General features: G+C 34.8%; 1 protein-coding gene across 3 annotated transcripts in view; it reads right to left on the minus strand.

Annotated features, from left to right (window-relative positions):
* The window catches only part of RDX (radixin), a 66,119-nt gene that overhangs the window by 27,509 nt on the left and 17,037 nt on the right, over positions 1-21,573 (minus strand). For 2 of the 3 annotated variants that reach the window (XM_026505799.4, XM_048217374.2), the window contains exons 4-10: positions 14,302-14,385; positions 12,548-12,643; positions 11,809-12,083; positions 7,058-7,141; positions 6,715-6,861; positions 3,899-3,995; positions 3,249-3,412 (exon numbers count right to left, since the gene is read on the minus strand). In XM_026505799.4, coding sequence (XP_026361584.1) covers positions 3,249-3,412; positions 3,899-3,995; positions 6,715-6,861; positions 7,058-7,141; positions 11,809-12,083; positions 12,548-12,643; positions 14,302-14,385 — 947 coding nt within the window. Of the gene's footprint in view, positions 1-3,248; positions 3,413-3,898; positions 3,996-6,714; positions 6,862-7,057; positions 7,142-11,808; positions 12,084-12,547; positions 12,644-14,301; positions 14,386-21,573 lie in introns of those variants that run through there. The other variant, XM_026505802.3, reaches the window with a different exon arrangement.

Consider the following 21,573-nt stretch of genomic DNA (forward strand, 5'->3'; position numbering starts at 1 on the left):
TATGATTTCTCTCATCTATGGAACATAAGAACTAGAATGATCAGTAGGGGAAGAAAGGGATAAAGAAAGGGGGGGTAATCAGAAGGGGGAATGAAACATGAGAGACTGGACTATGAGAAACAAACTGAGGGCTACAGAGGGGAGGGGGGTGGGGGAATGGGATAGACCAGTGATGGGTAGTAAGGAGGGCACATATTGCATGGTGCACTGGGTGTTATACACAACTAATGAATCATCGAGCCTTACATCGAAAACTGGGGATGCACTGTATGGTGACTAACATAATATAATAAAAAATCATTATTAAAAAAAAAAAAAAAGAATTAGATAAAGCACTACCAGATAGTCTATTTCATAAATTTAATCAATATTCAATATTCCCATTATATTAATGGGAGTAATTTTTTTTTTTAGTTTCAAAAAGTCAATTATGATTTCATCTCTGATACTTACCTGAGTACATCTAAATATTCCCCAAAAAGACAACACTGCCATCTGAATTTCAGGCACAAAACTTTGTAGTGTGAGCATAAGTAGCATGTTAATAAACTATCAATTTTCTGGACTAACATGCAGACAATATTTTAGAATACCTTATTTTTTAAAGAATATTAGATGAACCCAGTTATATTTTTCTTAAGTGAAAATTAAAAGCTAATTTATATTCAGCTTCTATTCAGACTATGCATTAATAATATTAACAATTATTATACTAGGTACTGTTTATTAAACACCAGGTACTTTGCTGAATGTTTGTATACCACTGTCATCATTTCTCACAAAAACCTTTGCATCCTTGAAGCTGGGTCCTAATGACATAGGCAGCCAGCCATAACCCATTTCATGGCTAAGCTACAACTGGTATGTGGGTATCTGACTCTAAATTGTCTCCATTTTTTAATTTGGTAACAATTCTAGCCATACAAAATATGTTCAGGAATTACAGAGTGAGTTATCATTCAACTTGGATGTGAATAACTTAGAACACAGACTACAGAGACCAACAACCCATGGTATATAATGTCATTTTCATTGCCGAAAACCCAAAATTATGCGAGTTAAGGGGAGAGAGTATGACCACATATACCAAGATACTGTAGGGAAAGAGGTCCCTTGCTGCCCCTTCCCAGCTACTGTTCTTGCCTAAGAGCTTCCAGCAGCACAGGCAGCATACCTCTGAGCATTCCCCCAAGTATCTTTGCTGGCTACTTTGCCAATGGGCTTGACCAAAACTGTTTCCACATATACAGTTGTCATTTTTCTCTTTTTGACCTGTAAAGCAGGGAATAAATGAAGACTTGGCATGCCATCTCTGAAAGATCTGCCAAATCCCTATGTTGCGAGATTAATATAAAACATCTTCTAGGCATTCAAATGAATTAAAGTTACTAAATTCCTACAGTGTACAAGGCAGTCAATAAATGTTTGCAAATGAAAGACTGTAAAATTTATCCAAGACAGATACCATGGGACTGTTACTGTGTGAGCCAAGAAATTTTCTTTCACTTTCATCTAGGCTTTAGAGTAATTCAGATACAGCACCATCACCAAATGGTACTTCTAAATCATACTACATATACTAGAAGCCATACAGCACTTTCTTCTATGTGTGAGAAATAAAGGACAAATATATTTAAGAATGTAGATAATATATCAACACTATAGATAAGCAGAACAGTTAGGGGACATTTTATGGAGTGATGAGTATGAGATAGGATTTCTTTTAACTCATGACAGGAGATCTTTAGAGATGGACCAAGAGAGTAAAGGGAGAGAGAAAAAAAGAGAGGGTGAGGGTAAGGGTGAATGCATGAAAAGAAGGAAAAAAAAAAACTGTTGTCTTTGAGAGAGACAGATGGAAAGGCTATGATGGGTATGAATATAAAGCAAAGCACAATAAAGAACTACTTTAAAAAACATGTAAGACTAGAACCACAATGTGATCCTAAGCCACAGTAGAGCAGTGAAAAGTGAGAGAGCCCAGTCAATCTAACTTAGTGTCTTTAACTGGTCAGGAGTTACTGGAAAGTCTCATGCCTGTATAAAAAAAAACGTCTGGTGAGGCAGCAAACTTCTCTAAGGCACGGTCTCTAATGCAGACATCCTGAGGAGAGCTATCTAAATTACACAGAACATTTAAGAAAAAACAACAAAAACCCCATGTCATTAAACGCAAACACTATGTGTTAAGTAACAAAATTTTATCTAGCAGAGGACCTATAAAATTCTTAGATTCAAATCATGTTATTTCCAGTACACAGTACATTTGAAATATTTAAGTTTATGTATGTTTAGAGCTCCTCAGTTTTTTTAGGACCTGCTCTATTTCTTAAATGGCTGTGTTATTCTACACTACAAAGATTTCCTCAATAAAGTTAACTTTAGGTTGGTCTCTAAACTTTTTCAAATAAAGTCCAAATCAATCTAGAATCAAATTTGGGAAATATGCTACTGGACCCAGTAATTTCATTCACTACTACTTTCATTCACTCTCTTCAGTGAATTTCATTCACTATCTTTCCCTTTCAAAAACTCTCTAATATATATTTAACGGTATCTTTTTTCAAAAGTCTAAGCGAACCACGGTTAAAAAAAAATCAGTGTCATTGGCAGGGGGTACTGGTGTTACTCTGTACAGTGACTTTTCATTGGAGTTCTATAGTGTCACTGTGGAACTGTTTTAAAGCAAAATATTCAGCGGGGTGCCCGGGTGGCTCAGTCAGTTGAGTGCCCAAATCTTGATCTCAGCTCAGGTCATGATGGTGAGATCAAGCCCCGCATCAGCCTCCTTGTTTAGTGCCGAGTCTGCTTGTTCTTCTCCCTCTCCCGCTTGTGTGTGTGCGCTCTCTCTCTCAAATAAAATCTTTTTAAAAAACTAAAAACAGAGCAAAATTTTTATTCAAGCAATTCTAACCCTGAAAAATTAAGAAGTACAAGCCACGAGGAGAACCAACTTGAAAAATTCCAAACTACTACAGTACCCAAACCAATGTCAATCAGTGAAAAGCAATCATGTTTAAAAAATAAAAAAAGCACATCTATGAACTCATGAAAAGCTACTTCCTCAGAAATACCAAAGATTTCTAATTTGAAAAGTGTACATACTCATTTTAAGAGTATAAGGATAATACTCCTTCAATTATAATACAATGAAAACAATGTAAAAATGTAAACTCAGTATGTTAAAGAGACAGCATTCTTAAATTTTAAACCACCTACTCAATTAAGAATCAAAACCTATCCCATACCTTTCCAACTGTTTCTGATGTTTCTCCTCCCTCGCCTGAGCCTTCATCTGCTGAACTTCAATAGTATCAGGCTTTCTTCTTCGCATGTATAGTTCATGGTTTCCCATACATAAAGCCAAAATCCGTTTATTGATTCTCAGACGAGGTGCATAAAAAACAAAATCCTAAACATAAAGTTTCCAAATTTAAAATCTTCCTGAAGGATAGTCTCTCTCACAATAATCTGTACTAAATTTCAATATGCGGTATGAATTTGAATGTCATATTACACAGTTTAGAAATCATAAAATTTCCTAATTCCTAGTAAGTATGCCATATTTGCACATAACTGTGAAGGTTACCAACAAACAAGTGTTTTTAACTGCTGCTTAGGAATGGTGATTATTTTCAGTCACCTCCTAATAAACATCACCCACCTTATGCTGAATCTCAATTAAAATTAAACTAATATTCACATGTTATAAAAAGATCAAAATCTTATATTTTTAATAATTACTTTATCCGCAGGAAAGTTAAACTATGGAAAGGGAATATTTCTCAGGAGCAAATCAATAAATGAACAATGCTACTCTGCAAATGATATCACAGCAAAGTGACAGAAATTTAAAAAGAGTTAATACAGAAAACATTTATAAAAGAATTTTACTTACGGGTGCCTTTTTGTCGATTGGCTTTATAACAAATTTTTTGTCATTAAATGAAATATTTCTGATTTCACTCCAGGGAAAACCAATTTTTGGTGTTAACCTTAAAAAATGAGAGCATTCCTTTAATTAAAAGCAGAAGACAAAACACAAAATTTGTAACATTTTGGGGCCAAAAATGCATTAGCTTACTTATACTACTGACATTATCTTTTAAGGGGAAATTTGATCAATTAAACCACATAAAACAGAATATCTATCAAAAAATTTCATAATGTGTCATGAGCCTTGAAACATTACACTTACCTTCTTGAAACTACCTAGAAAACACTAGCAACCTGGAGTGTAGAACTGAGCTTCTTGGGGTTTTGTACTAGTTTTACTTAGATCCAAGCTATTACAACTATTAGTTTAAATATGTTTAAGAAGGGAGAGGGGGGAAAGAAGTCTTCATAAGTTTTCATCTGAATTATGGACATGTTACTAAATATTTAAAAAAATGTATTTCCTTCCTCTGTTTAGTTTAAAAATGAGTATTTGCGAGTAACATTAAAAACACTAATTCTCAATATCTTTAAAAGGGTTAATTTTATGGTATGTGAGTTATATCTCAACAGAAAAAAATTTAGACATTCACATACCCAAATGTTTGGATACATGGTAGAGCTAGATTTCCAACTCTAAGAAATGCAAGTTATCCCCATTTTACCACACTGCACACACAGATTCAAGGAATCAGACTGGAACAATAATTTTGTTTCTGCTTCTCATGTATTTTACTGTTTCACTCTACCCATCAAAGGTGTCACTGTTATCCAATAACAAGTGTGCAAAACGATGATACCCATGCTGGCCAAAAGGTATCTTTCTAGTCAGTCTTCTGAGAATAGAGTATGAATTCCCACCTATCGACAGTCCTTTTAATTCTTAAGATTATGAACTGCAGCACAGCAAATAATTTTTCTACATAAAACTCTTTACTCAATATCCATACATTATACTGCCCTCTAATGGCTATTCAAATGTCAACGTTACCTGCTTTAAAAGGAGGCTGCTGGGAACATAGCATTCTTTTTTTTTTTTTTTAAAGATTTTATTTATTTATTCGACAGAGAGACAGCCAGCGAGAGAGGGAACACAAGCAGGGGGAGTGCGAGAGGAAGAAGCAGGCTCCCAGAGAAGCAGGGAGCCTGACGTGGGGCTTGATCCCAGGACCTTGGGATCACGCCCTGAGCCGAAGGCAGATGCTTAACGACTGAGCCACCCAGGTGCCCCTGGAACATAGTATTTTTAAGGTAATACTATACTACATGTACATGTTACTTTGAGAACTTTAAAGCAATTTCCTAATGTAATTCTCACAAAAATCTTGTTAGGTAAGCTTGGCAGTTATATGAATTTCAGAGTTAATAACTTGACCAGGATCATAAAGGCAATTAGTAGCAGAGCTGGTAAAAGAACCTTGGCTTTTAAAGTTGTACCCTATTTTGATTTTTTAAAAAATCTTTTTGAAATATAATAGATTTTCATTATTTCTAAAAAATGAACCAGTACAGATAAGACCAAAATCCTGTGTCCACAATCTCCAGTATCAGTCCCTCCCATTCTGACCTAACCCCCTCTCTTCCATATTCCCCATCTTTATCTGTAACCATATCTATAATGGGTACTCTGGCAGAAATTAATTCAATGATTTTTAAAAGAAAGAGAAGGAAAAAAAGATTTGGTCTACAAAATTAGTCTGAAAGTCTTTTTTGCTTTTCAAAAACTTCAAAATATTCTCTTCTGAACGACATAGCATTTTAACTCGTTTTGTAATTTAAAAAATACATATCAGAGTAAAATAATGAAAATGCTCTCTTTTGGACTTAGTATACAGTGTTAGAAATGTGTATTTTAGGGGCGCCTGGGTGGCGCAGTCACTAAGCGTCTGCCTTCGGCTCAGGGCATGACCCAGCGTTCTGGGATCAAGCACCACATCAGGCTCCTCTGCTAGGAGCCTGCTTCTTCCTCTCCCACTCCCCCTGCTTGTGTTCCCTCTCTCTCTGGCTGTCTCTGTCAAATAAATAAATAAAATCTTTAAAAAAAAAAAAAAAAAAGAAAAAAATGTGTATTTTATTAGATATTTGTAAAAATGAAACTAAAATTCTAGAATTTTAGAATAAAGAGAAATGTCTTAGAAGGCATTACTGGCATGGACTTAAATGCTTATGTGGTATACCAAATAAAGAAAGTATAGAGCAATTGTAGCTATCATTCCTTAAAGTATTATAAGAGTCTGACATATTCTTATTAATATAAAAATTAATACCTGGTCAATTTCAAAACAAAATTAACACTGTTCACTATGCTTAATACAGTGATACTCTACTTAATGGAATTTCGAAAATATTCAAAACAATTCCTATAGATGTCTTTAAAAAGTTACAAAAATATAATAAATCATACATCTATTAATTTCACTGTCTCATTGCTCTTGACCTCTTATATATGTTAATTTCGATTACACCTTATATGCCAGGCATAACATTTAAGGAATCATTCTTCATCTATAAAGGGAATAAGTTTTAATTAATTTACTAGACAGAACTCATAAGAGATCAAATAAAAATCAATCATCCTGTCTGATAAATACGCTGAGAAGTAGAATGCTAAAGCTACAAGGTGTGGCAAAAATGGAGACATGACATCTAACTAATATTTTAAGTAGGAAGCAGTAAGAGTAATCAAGCCAAAAAAGAACTTTTACAAGCACAGCATAAGATTAAAGCCATACAGATCACTTATAAATGACCAGTTCACCATGCAACTAATTTACTCACTTGTCATCATGCTCATAAATATTCAGACCCAAAGCATCAACTCCTAGCCACAATTCAGTTCCCTTTTTATTTTTTATTTCAAAATAGTTGACTCCATACATTTCTAGATCTTGGGCAATCTTCAGGTATTCCATCATAGAATCTTCCCTGTTAAAATAAAGCTTACTGTAATATACTTAAGTAAAAGTAATACAAATCACAAAAATACTTTGGATTAAATGTTAGTGCTTTATATTTATTCATATAAGTCAAATGATCTTTGGGGGATAATCTGATGTACTAGTAAGTGTTATGAAATAAAACTACTTTAATTTGAGGAAAAACTAAGAAAATAGACAAATACCTCAGCATTCCTCTGTGTTCTTCATGCCAGTTCTGTATTCTTTCTTCCCACTGTTCTTTTGTCAATTTGTGTTGTTCCAAAACACTATAAGAAAAAAAAAAGTTTCTATGATTCAAAATTAATATTCATTTAAAAGTAGAGAATCATTCAGTACCTTAACTGTAATGGCTGTCATAAAAACCTATATACATGATAAAATTGCATAGAACTAATAAATACATACACATACACAAGTGATTGCATATAAAATCAATGAAATCTGAATCAGGTTGGTGGACTGTATCAACATCTTGGTTGTGATATAGTACTAGTTATGCAAGATGTTACCATTAGGGCAGGCTGGGAGAAGAATACACAGAATCCCTCTATTTTTTTACAATTGCATGTGAATCTATAATTTTCTCAAGAAGTTTCTAGGATCCTGAAATTATTTCAAATAATACATGTTTTTAAGACAGTTATACAGATAGTTTATGGGAATTCAATTGTTTCAAAAGAATAAGCTACTGGACCAAAAAAAGGAAAACGACTTTCTCATTATTAACAGAAAAAAACAGAGAAGAGAGTGAAAATCAAAATTCTTGGGCCTTAATTTCTTCTCTTACTCTATGTATTTACTTTTCTTGGTGGTAAGTTTAATTTTCTTATTATCTATAGGCAATACTTTATATAAAATTATAACAAGTGGAAAGTTACACTTTTTACCACCCCATGTCTCCAAATAATCTTTTATTAAGTTTCTCTTTTATCCTTCCAGTGTTCCCTATGCAAATGTAAGCAAACATACTTTCTCTACTACTGATATTTTTAACAACAAATCAGCAAATTCAACGTACACAAAATTTTCCTGCTCTACACACTACAAATTATTTCTGTTCTCTTGGGGTCATATAATGATAATTATGTATTTTTATTTACTGGTGAATCCTCAGATCCCACTTTACTAATAGGAAAAGCTGAGGCATTAAAATATTATTGCTTATGGGGCATTTGGGTGGCTCATTCGGGTAAGCATCTGCCTTCAGCTCAGGTCCCAATCCCAGGGTCCTGGAACTGAGCCCCGTGTTGGGCTCCCTGCTCAGCGGGGAGCCTGCTTCTCCCTCTCCTTCCCAATCGTGTACTTTCTCTCTCAACTAAATAAAATCTTAAAAAAAATATATTGTTTAGCTGTATAAAAATTTTACATGAAACCTAGGAATGTCTTGGCAGTATAAAAGCATCTCAGAATGTAATCTTTCCTTGCACAAGTTACTCACTACTTAGAATGGATTCCTTAATGAGGTCTCAGACACACCATTATGTTCTTACTATGCCCTGCTCCTTTCTCAGTGTATCCTCTTTTAAGCTCTTGGCTTTTTTGGAAGAGGAGTTTTGTCTTCGCCCTTAGAGCACTTAAGTTTCCACATTTTTCTTGTCTTTATACTTTTTCTTGCTGCCTGGCCATGACTGCTCACCAAAAGGAATGCAATCAGCTTTAAGGGCATAATAAGTGCAGCCGATTGCTGGTACCATGACATTAACTAAATCTGAAGGTATGGGTTAATTAAATTGGATACCACTAAGATTTATGTTCTAGCTTTTTATATCTTGCATTTCAAATCTCATTTGTTTGCATTTTACATAATGTACTTGTACTATTAATCTGCATGACTTGTTTACAGGTATTCAAAAATTCCACCCTCTCTTTCTTTTGTCCAGGAAAAGGAGTCCTTCTTCATGCCTAAGGCTAATCTATTCAACTTGGCTTTAAATCTATCTATCTGCACCTTTAAAGGACTTCTCCCCTCACTTTCTCAGGATGTATCCTCCATCATTTATGACAGGGGACATATTAGCTGTCCCTTGCATACATGTATATATTATCATATCTATGTCTTTGTTTTACAGAGGGCAAAAGACCACATCCATGTTGCTCACCACTATATGCCCAGTGCCAGTACTGAAAAGGTACTCAAATATTTGCAGAGAGAATAAAGGAGTTAAATCAGTCCTTTCCCACCATTTAAAGAACATGTTTATGAACTCCTGTTCCCTAGGTTTTTTTTTTCTTTTTCATAGCCAAACTTCTTTTGAGAGCTATCCATGGATTCACTATCTTTCATTTCCAAACCTCACACCCACTGCCCCTAGTCCACCACAATCTGGCTGCAATCACCAACACCACACTGAAGCTGCTTTTAATTTGCTGCTTATTCCCAAAACTGTACCAGACCGCTCTCCAAGATCCAGAGCCACACCTACAAATGAATACTAGCTCTCCTCCTTGGTTATGCTGCACATGTTGCAAACGCAGCAGATTCAAAACTGAAATCTTCCTTCTCCAAAATTTGGTACTCCTTCTCCCCTTATCTTGGAAAAAGGTATTACCAACTACCCAGATGCCCAAATCAGAAACCTGGCACATAAAAACATATCTATCTAGCTCTTTTCAAAGGAGAGAGCGATATTATCCGGTGGAGCTGATAATCTACATCACCAGAGAGCTAAAATGTACAGTGGGAGAACAGACTGCTTCTCTGGGCTTTTCTATACAATAATTTTTTTTTCCTATACAAGAATTAAAAGCATCCATCAAAATCATCAAATTGTGTGTAATTTATGATCACCAAATAACTTGATTACTAATCCTCCCCTGAGGTACTTAAGATGGTGAGAAAAAGTGTGCTATACCATCCATACATAGAATAAGTAAATCACTGTGAAGGTATTTCCTTCATTCTAAATATAGAAATTAGTATTCTGATTTTATGAGTAAGCTTTTGAGTAAGCTTAGATAGCTTGAAATAGTCCTCCAAAGACTACCAACTTGAAGTACACCTATCTGGACCTTCAAAATTAAAGACCAAATCTTAAAGAGCATCTGCTATCTTCCTCCTTTTTAAACAAAGTGGGTTACAGCACACATACATTTAAAATAAAGAAATTAAATTATGTGATACCAGTGTTTAAAATATTCTTAAAAATCACGTAACTATTAAATGTAAGCCAATTACTTCATCTGATGCTCAACCAAACAGCAATCTGATCTCACATTAAAAAACAACCGTCTATGTTATACCTGAGATTAACATGCCTATTCTTTTATGAACAATTAGGAAATTTTAAGGGTAATTTTGATTATATATAATATTTACCATATATGCTGATTTAAAACCTAACCTGCTGTGCCTTTCACTAAACATGTTCTATCTCAATTTTGGTACAGAGCTGTGGAATCACTGTACCGTACACTTGAAACTAATGTAACATTGTGTGCCAATTATACTTAAATAAAAAATAAAAATAAGTCAAAAAATTAAATCTCAACTAAAAATAAAAACTAATCCTTATCTGAAATGAAATTCTACTGTGCCAGTAATCAACTATTTAATTCAATGCTTTAAAAAAACCTGAGTTTGGAATAATCATCAAAACTAAACATACAGGCTAACAGGTGTCTCATATTTCTGATTCTTCAGTAAATAGCACACATTATTTTACTTTCTAAGAAAACTACTACTGCGACAGCATTAAAGTGTAACAGTAATAAACAGTGTAACATTTAATAATCAAATATTAAAGCTACCGTGCTAATACCCTACAAAGCATATATTAACACAATACAAATTATACAAAAATAAAGATTAATGCCTACAACCAAAGGAAACTAATAAAAGTGGACATAATGGTTTCCTTTCTTCATATTTATGACCTATGAAAAAAAACTACCATCTAACAGCTTAAATACTATAAGGAAGTAGTGCAACAGTGAAATTTTAGGTTTATAATACACAATTTTGCATTTAAACAAGTTTTAAAATTCAGGAATTCAGACTAAGAGCAGTAGCACCTTCTTTCCAGGTTCTAAAAGAAAATCTCCATGTACATTCTAGTACGCTACTCTAATTATGAACGGAGATATTTTAAAGTAGTATTTGATGCTGTACTTCTTAGATTTCATACTACCAACCAACACTTGTACCACACTTTACAGTTGAAACTATAAACCATTTAGTTCACGTTCTGTCATCATAAGCTGTAAGGTAGGCAGAGCAGGATTATTATCCCCATTTTGCATATTCAGATACAGAGGCTCAGAAATTTCAGATAATGCATGTAAGGTCACATAAGTAATAAAGGGTAGAACATTCAAATTTTAGGTCTTCGGCCTAATGATTTCTTCCTATGCCAGCCTATTTTAAAATAACTATTATAGAAAAAGCAATATATTGCATATGAGAACAGAGCACTAGACCAGGAGTCTGAAAACTGAGTTTAGAACACCTTTTAGAGGGTGCCGGGCTGGTTCAGTTGGAAGAGCATGAGACTCTTGATCTCAGGGCTGTGAATTTGAGCCCCATGTTGGGTGTAGAGATTACTTAAATAAATGTAAAAACAAAATAAAAACAACCTTTTAAAAAGTTAGAAACTGAATTTTAATTCTATAGAAGAAATACAGTGTGGCACTTGTTATTCTCAAAGCATTTATGAAGCACCTATCTGCCTGTGTGAGAATTTTTACCAAGCAGCAGCAGTCACATCCTCCCCCAAGCCCAAATTACCACTACGTTCATTCATTGCTTATCCTGCGGGAATGAGGAGAAGCAGCAGAAAGTTTAAGTAATTACAGTATATATAAGTGTATGTAGCTACTGGGTCATGACTTTTAAAAGTATATTCTCTAGCAACTTAAAAAAACTGTTTTAATCTATTTACAAATTTCTGAAATGTACTTGTTCAGAGAATTTAACATAAAAACATATTTCACTTACCGCTGGGGTAGGAGTCTATCATTAGCCAGGTAGCCTGGTTTATGAATCTCTTTATTATAATCTCCATACTTGGCTTGGACAGCATAGGAAGCCAAAAGAACTGCAGTTTCTGGCGGACAATAAATCTCATCATTTAAGATAGCTTCCTTAACTTGCAAGAAGAAAAGTCTCTGGGTTATTTCTTGAATTAATTCCTCAGAAACATCTTCAGGAAAGAATTTAGCTCTAAATTTGAACTGTAAAGGATTCTCTTTTTTAACATCTTGCTGTGTCACCTAGAACAGTAATTTCAAGCATTATCAACAAAAATCTTAAATTCACATCAAATTCTTTTTTAGAAGAAAGTAGCATGTGGAACACAAATAAGATTCTAAATCCATAAGTAAGACTCTAGTGTGTAAGATTCTAAACTTATAGGTCCTTGTCTAATAACTAAGTTGAAACTTCCCTTAAGAAGCTTATCCTGTAGATGTCTGAGTCAAAGTGAAAGTACTCAGTTACACCTAATAATATTTATTACATGTTAAATTTTCAAAAAGGAAAAGAGAACATTTCTTTTTTCTAAAATGATGAGTTAATGATAACTTACTGAATTAAAAGACACAACACATTTAATAACTCAGAGATAACTGTAAACGGAGGCCTGACTCAAAGACCCTGAGCTTTTCTAGTACAAATTCATGATCACAATAACTTCAAAGTAATTTAGTTATCAGCTGAATATTATAACGTATTTTACCTTTTTATTTAGTTTAAGCCATGTAGAATAACCTTTGCTGTCCACATACTGCAGTCCAAAAAACCAGACTTCACGCAAACCAACTGTTTTCACCACCTTAAAAAAAAAAAAAAAAGTTCAATTTTAGTTCATTCACAGTGTAAGTAAATGGTACTTTATTTCAAAGGAAAAACGAAACTACATAAGCGTTACAGGTATATTTCTTTGCTAAGGAAGAGTGCTATCACCATCCTAATTGTACAAATGAAAAAAACAAGGCAAAAAGAGTAATTTGTCCCAAGTAAAACAGCTAGAGCCAGGACTCCAATGCAGGCAGTGTGGCTCTAGGGCCCACACTTTTAAACTAGTAGATAGTACTGCACTACAATAAGTGAGGTTTCCTTCTCTCCTGGTATCTAAACTAAAGCAATTCTACTTAATAAACAAGTTATTTATTTCTCAGTATACGAACCAAAGAAGCCTACTGATTAGTTTTTGACTACCACAAACATTTCACTCACTATAAATAACATTTCAACTTGTTTAAGTACAATGAATGCTAACTCCATTCATATTTTTATTCAAGTAAGATAGATGATATATTTACAAATAGGAAGCCTAGAAGAATCAACAGAAGTAGGTCATAGTTCATAAGGTACAATACGTACAAGGTATGTATGGTGCATGTAACTGCTTATGATTTTAAGAATTTGTTCACTCTACAGAAAACCCTTCATCTTACAAAAAGCCCTTATCAGGACTTTCAAGATCATCAATTACCTAAATCAGAAAGATTAAGTATATTACTTTGTCAAGAAAAGAAAGAACTTTCCAGAAATTCTAAAATTTTATATCATATTTTAGATCAGTATGTGACAGAATGACACCTAATAAAACCAAAATATCTACTAGGTAACCTACTGCTGTGTGCTAGAAACGCTGTCTCCTGTTCTCTAAGGTCAAGGAGGTCTGACCACAAACTACTACTGTTCCGCCCAAATGGAAAAGTTCATGTAAACATTCTCCCCTGACTCTCATGCCCTTATCACCTTCCTCCCCCTTGTAATCATCAAGTCACTTTCCTAATCACTTGGCCTCAGGGCACCAATCTCTTTTCTCCCCTTCTCAATAAAACATCACTTACAACATTACTTACTGCATCGCCTGAGGAGCTTAAATAAATAAATAAAATATTAATGATTTCTAGTAGGCCCCAGAGAATTAAATCAGAATCTCTGGAGGTGGTCTGCAAGCACTGTCTTTTTTTCTTTTTCTAAAGCTCCACAGGTGACTCAAATGTGCACTCAAGAGTGAGAAAAAAAGACAAGATCAGCAGTCCAAATCCTCTCAACATGACACCCATGTTAGCTTATCATGAGGCTGTGACAGGAAACTGCTGTCAGGTGACTACTTATAGACTATAATTCTCTGTGCCTTTGCTCCTGCCATCCCTTCTACCTAGGATCTCCACCCATCCCACTATGTACAATATCTTTTCATTCCTTTGAATCCTCATTACAATGCTTTACTTAGAGGATGTTAAAGAAATACCTGCTGATAATTATTTTTAGAAAGTCTTATCTCTCCAATCTAGGAATGAGAAAGAATAGCAGCTCTACAACTATTCAATATAACTAAAAAGGTATCTTGAAAAATTCTAAGTGCCACACTGTTGCAATACCAGTAAAGTTACAGAAAAACATACAAAGAAGTTGCAATAGCTTCTATGTTGTATGTTGTCAAAAAGTTGCACTCTTCATATGGTTAAATGATACCTGGTCAAAAAGCTGTTTGCCAGTTGTATTGGGCTGAATGGCAAATTCCAGCTCAGCATCCATGGTGGTTACTCTTACATTGATCTGCAATAAAAACAAAAGGGAAAATCACTAGGAAAGAGAATATACTTATTAAGCATTAAACATGAGGCAATATTTTTATCTGATTTATAAAATAAAGTAGAATATGCACACAATAAAGAGCTACTCCATAACTGTACCTAAGATTTTCTTTATTAAAGTGATAAAGTTGATTTTAATCAGTGGAAATCTTAAATCTATTTTAAAAAGAAAGAGCTTACAAAGTCCTCTTTTAATTTTTTATTTTTATTTTTTAAAAGATTTTATTTATTTATTTGACAGAGAGAGAGAGAGACAGCCAGCGAGAGAGGGAACACAAGCAGGGGGAGTGGGAGAGGAAAAGGCAGGCTCCAAGCGGAGCAGGGAGCCCAATGCGGGGCTCAATCCCAGAATGCTGGAATCACGCCCTGAGCCGAAGGCAGACGCTTAACGACTGAGCCACCCAGGCGCCCCAACAAAGTCCTCATTTAAAAACATTTATTGAATACTTGGCATATACGAGGCACTAGGCCATGAGCTTTCCATGTTCTCATTTAGCCCCGGCAACAATACTAGGAAATATGTTCATTTCTATACAAACTAAAAGAGTTCCCCCATTACTTGCCCAAGAGCATGGGATATCAAACAGCAGAGTAGGTATTTCAGAAGAAACATAACTCCAAATTCTTTGAATGACATTCACTATTTTGTATTTTTCAATACAAAATTCAGATACTCAGTTTTATCCTATTGCAAAAATATTCACTTTATAAAGCATTTACTGATTGACTTGTATTTGTTAGACTCTATTTTAAATTCTTTTTTTTATAAATACCTTTCTAGCTGGATATTTTACCAAAAAATTAACATGCCTTAATTAAATCTTAACTCTAGAGTAGCATCTCCTCTTAGAATTCACCATCATGTGGTACAATTTGATCTTTTTAACTTTAACTCACGCTATTAGAATTCTAAATCTGATTTCTCCTTTATTTTTACTCATTGTTAACCATACCTCTGCACATGTAGCTTTTATCTGACATACCTTCTCTAATCAAATAAATCTTGTAAATCACAAAACGTTTTGTGATAATATATATATATAATCATATATATATCATCATATATATAAGTGTATTATATATATATGATAATATATAATATATATATATATCATATATACATATATGATATATATATATATATATATATATTTGGTCTTCATTCTGTTTCCTGGCAGAGAGCTCCTAAAACCTTTGGAATTTCCTGAATGATAGAAGTGAGTGGAGTCTTTTGTTATTCATAATAAGCCCCTTTCAACCATACCTGAGTTTACACTAATGACTCATGATGGACCCCTAGACACCTTCAGGATGGGGGCAGGTAGCCAGAAGAAACAACCATGTGATTAGAGCCACCCACCCTAACCTCCAGAGAGAAGAGAAGCTGGGAAATGAGTTAATCATCAACGGCCAATAATTTAATCCATCATGCCTACATAATGGAAATTCATAAAAAGCCTAAACAAAGGAGTTCAGAGAGAGTTTACAAGATGGTGAATGCATCCACATGCAAAGAGAAAGGTGGGCCGTAAACTCTACAAGGACAGAAGCTCCTGTGCTCAGGACATTTCTGGATCTTGCCCTATGTACCTCCTTTTCATCTTTATTTCATTCATATCCTTATAACATCCTTCATATTAACCAGTAACAATAAGTGTTTTCCTGAGTTCTGTGAGCTGTTACAAGGAATTACAATGCCTGAGGAGGGGATCATGGGAATCTCCAATGTGTAGCCAAGTTAGAAATGTGGGTAACGTGGGGACCCACTACCTGTGATTGGTGTTTGAAGGGGACAGCAGTCTTGAGGGACTGAGCCCTTAACCTGTGGTGTCTGTGCTAATCTGGGTAGCTGGTGTCAGAATGAATTAAACTGCAGAATACACAATGGAGGTCTACATGGAAGTAGAGAATTGCTTGATGTGGAAAACTTATACATCTACTACCAGAAATTTTGAGTAAAGAGAAAGTTCTCCATTACCCATAAATCTACCATTCAACTTATTAACTAGAAATGGCAAATAATGCTATAGATACCAATGTATTTCTTGTGAATTTCTCTGTCCCAAACTCCCACAGGTAAGCACTAACCTGAATTTTGTATTTATCATTCCCTTTTTTTAAAAGAATAGTTTCACCACAAATGTAGGTACCTGTATGTAAAATATTAAGCTTTCCTTGATTTTTAGCTGTATTAAAGTTGTACAGTACTGGCTAAGAAAATCTTCTTTCTTGATGTAGGCAATGGTTACAGGAGTACATTTATTTTATGAAAATTCACCAACTATACACAATACGTTCTTCTCAGTATGTATACTCTATGTCAGTAGAAAGTTTAAACGAAAATTATACCACATGGTAGTTTGCTTTTCCACTGTTTCTAAGCTTCATTGATTTTTCTGTGAGTAGTTGCAATTCATTTATTTTTACTGCTATACAACTACTGCTGGACAATAATTTACCCATTTTCTTGTCAATGGATATTAAATTGTTTCTAATCTTTTGGCTATCAAGAACAATACTGTTATAAACATTCTTGTGTATGTCTCCTAGTGCATATGTATCTGAGCTTATCTAGAAGTATATACACAGACAAACTCCTGGGTGATAAAATATACAAGCCTTCACCTTTACACCATGTAAAAGTGAACTGTCCTCCAACATGACAGTATCCACACTCCATCAACAGCACATAAGAATTCCTGCTGAGCTGTATTTTTCACCAACAGTGGGTATTATCAGATTTTTTTTAAGTATTTGACAATCCAGTGGGTGTAAAATGATATCTCAATATAGTCTTACTGTGCAGATCTCTGATTCCTCAAGAAGCTGAGAACATTTTTGTATGTGTAGCATGCAGAATTCTAAGACAGCCCCATGATCTCCATCCCCTGGTGTCACTCTCATGATTATGTTACATCACACGACAAAAGGAATTTTGCAGATGTACTTAAGGTTACTAATCAGTTGACCTCAAAATCGGAGGATTATGTGAGTGGAGCTAAGCTATTCACAGGAGTCCTTTAAAAGCAAAGCGTTTTCTCTGACTGGTTGAAGATGTCAGAGAAATTCAAAGCGTGACAGGAATTTGACATAAAAGAGGTTCTCCATTACTGAGTTGGAGGGGCTCTGGGGTAAGGACCCAACACCGGCCTCTAGGAGCTAAGAGTGACCCTGGCCAATAGCTAGTAAGAAAATGGGAACTTCATCCTCCAATAAAGGATGGATCATTTTTGTAAGACAATGAATTCTGCCAACAGAATTTGAAAGAGAAAGTGAACCCCGAGCTCCAGATGAGAATGAAACTGCGGTACACCTTGATTTCAGGCTGGTGAGAGCCTGAGCAGAGAACCTAGTCACATCATCCCATATTTCTAACCTACAAAACTGTGAGATAATAAATGGGTATTGCTTTAAGCTACTAAATTTGTGGTAATTTGTTATAGAATAACAGAAAACTAATATGGTATATTTATGGACCACACAGTCTCTCTGTCTTTGGAAATGTCTGTTAACATCTATTGCTTATTTTTCTATTAGGTTTTTTGTCTTTTTCTTTTTACTATGTAGGAGATCTTCATATATTCTAGATAATAATCCTTTGTCACTTATTTACATCACAAAAAAAATCTTCTCCCAGTTTGTAGTTTGTCACTCTACATTATGATGTGTCCTTCTTTATGGTAAACATGTATTTTTTTTTAAGATTCTATTTATTTATTTGAGAGAGAGAGAGAGAGCACAAGAAGGGAGAGGGGTAGAGGGAGAAGGGGAAGCAGACTCCCCGCTGAGGAGGGAGCCTGATGCAGGACTCAATCCCGGGACTCTGGGATCATGACCTGAGCTGAAGGCAGACACTTAACTGACTGAGTCACCCAGGCGCCCTATGGTGAACATATTCTTAATTTTAACATTGAATTTATCAACATTTTACATACAGGTACCAATTTTTTTGGCCATATTTAACAACTCCTTCTCTTCTCTGGAGTCATAAAGATGTTCTTATATATCATCCTAAAGTTCTGTTTTTCATAATTTGTCTTCAATGATTTTTGCTTATGATTTAAGGTAGAGGTCGAATTTCATTTTTCAATCTCTATACGATAATGATATGGGGATTTAACATACCTAAGTGATGTATACGGATTAATTTGCTTCCCAAAGACTATTATGTCACAGATCAAATGTCTACGAGGTACAGGATCTGAATCTGTGCTATTCTGTTGCACTGGTTGATTAACTATTCTGTCAAAACCACACTGTCTTAATTACAACATTTTTAAATAAGTCTTGCTATATGGTAAGAAAAGTCTCCCCTCATTGTCTTCAAAACTTGTGAGCTACTTTTGGCTCTTTGTTCTTGATCCTGACTTCACACAAAATTGTAAACTTCCAAATACCCCGCTATGATTTAAGTTGGAACTACACTAAATTCATCAGTCCCTTCAGGTGAGAAATAACATCTTTTCAATATTGACAATTCCTATTCATGACTGTGGTTCTCTCTATGCATTAATTTGTCTCCTATATGATCTTTCAAAAAAGTGTTCATGATTTTCTCCATAAAAATCATATTAATCAGGGCACCTGGCTGGCTCAGTCAGGGGAGAATGGGACTCTTGATCTCAAGCTTGTAAGTTTGAGGCCCCTGCTGGGTGTGGAGATTACTTAACAAAAATAAAATCTTAACAAAAATCATAATAACCATTTGTTAGATATCTTTCCCATAAATCACAATGATTTTGTCACTATGATAAATTCAGGTCCACAATTGCTTGACATCCCAAAAGCATCAAAAGCAAGTTTATTAGCCAATTTTAGCAAAACCTTAACATGAAGTGATGTGAGACTATCTGGTGGATTAATTTATCCCATTTCAAATGAATAGTCACACAATGACCTATAAAAATACTAATGTTTTTGAGGTGATACACAAGACCTTGAGGGAAGCTTCATGACATAATGATATAGGAACATAATGTATTGTATATTCATCTTTCTAAAATCCAAAAAATTCCAAATATTGAAACTCATCTAGCTTAAAGGGTTTCAAACACAGGATTGTGAATTTGATGATAGCTTTCCAAAATCATTTTGCTTTTGTAGAAATGCAAGTGATTTCTCTATTGATCATTTCTTTTTTTTTTTTTTAAGATTTTATTTATTCATTTAACAGAGAGAGAGACAGCCAGCGACAGAGGGAACATAAGCAGGGGGAGTGGGAGAGGAAGAAGCAGGCTCCCAGCGGAGGAGCCTGATGTGGGGCTCAATCCCAGGACTCCGGGATCACGCCCTGAGCCGAAGGCAGACGCTTAACGACTGAGCCACCCAGGCGCCCCTCTATTGATCATTTCATCAGTTCCCTTGCTGAATGTTATAACGAGCCTGTAAATCCTTGTGCTTATATAAATCAGGGGTCAGAAAATTTTTCTGGGGCCAAACAGTAAATATCTGTGCAGACTGTACAGTCTGTTGCATCTACTCAACTATTCTACTATAGCAACAAAGCAGTTATAGATAATAAACAACGAGCATACCACAGTCCAATAAAACTAGTCACTGAAATTTGAATTTCATTTAATTTTGAAGGTGAAATATTATTCTTGTAGTTTAATCCACCAAAAACGTAAAAATCATTATTAGCATGTAAGCCGTACAAAAACAGGTGGTGAGCTGAATTTGGCCTATGGGCCATAATTTGCCAATCCCTGATATAAAAAAGAATCTTAACATCTTCAAATAATGTTTCTTCCTTTCTAGTCCTTCAGCTTTTGATTTTTCTTCTGTGCAGGTTTCCCTGTTTGATGCTGAATAGCAATAATGATAGCATCTTTTGTCTTGTTCTTGATTTAAAGAAAAAAAAAAAAAAGCTCCCACTGTTAACACATTAAAAAGAGCTTTTGCGGTTACAGTTTCTTCTACACCTAGCTTAAGAAGTGTTGGGTTTTGGGGCGCCTAGGTGGCATAGCGGTTAAGCGTCTGCCTTCGGCTCAGGGCGTGATCCTGGCGTTATGGGATCGAGCCCCACATCAGGCTCCTCCGCTATGAGCCTGCTTCTTCCTCTCCCACTCCCCCTGCTTGTGTTCCCTCTCTCGCTGGCTGTCTCTATCTCTGTAGAATAAATAAATAAACTCTTTAAAATAAAAAAAAAAAGAAGTGTTGGGTTTTTATTTTTTAAATCATGAACAGTTGTTCACTTTATCATATGATTTATTTCCTTTAACCTAACCATGTGACTGTGGTAGACTGCTTGCTGTTTGACCACCAAATTCTAACAAAATTATAGTTGGGTATATGGCTACTGAGCTACAAAACATTTCTCAAGGTCTCTTGCAATTAGATATGGCTCCATGACTAAGCTCTCACCCACAGAACAGGACAGAAGAGACATAGGCCACTTCTGGGCCTCAGCATAAAATAATGAGCATGCTTCTCTATGCTTTTTCCTCCCTTGCTGCTGGCTGACACCCAGACAAAGCAGTAAATTTATGCCTAAGTATTTTATGCCTTTGATGCTGTTACGAATGGATTTTTTTTTACTTCATTTTTCAAATTTTGCTATAAATAGTATATAAGAAAGGCTACTGATTTTTAAAAATATAACCTTGTGTCCAACAATCTTGCTAAGTCCAATTATATTTCTAGTAGTTGTTTTTTAGATTCCTGAAGATTTTCTACATAAACAATATGCCATCTGCAAATAAAAAAAATTGCTTCTTCCTTTCTGGTGTTTATGCCTTTTATTTCTTCTTATTCTTCTCTCCCTCCAACAATGCCAAATCACACTTTGTAACCTACCTGCTGAGTCTTTAAAGTAATTCCGAAGAGATATTCATGCCAGAAAACTCCAATAGCTATAACCACTGATTTTCTTAGAAAAGATAACTGGCCAAAAAAATATTGGAAAAAAATCCCAAAATTGTTATATGAAGTTTAAAAACATTTATGCCAAGAGAAAAGGAATAAAACTTAGTCAAGAACTATATAATTATAAAGCTAAGTAAAATCATACACACCCCCTTAAATTAAAAAAACAAAACAGAAGACTATATAATATCAGCATCAGTATCACTAGCAACGAAGCTAGAATTATGAGAAAATTCATGCATGGATCCTTCCAACTTCTCATTACTTCCTCCTGTAACAAGAAGTT

Source organism: Ursus arctos, unplaced genomic scaffold, assembly GCF_023065955.2.
Source record: "Ursus arctos isolate Adak ecotype North America unplaced genomic scaffold, UrsArc2.0 scaffold_22, whole genome shotgun sequence".
Taxonomy (NCBI): Eukaryota; Metazoa; Chordata; class Mammalia; order Carnivora; family Ursidae; genus Ursus; species Ursus arctos.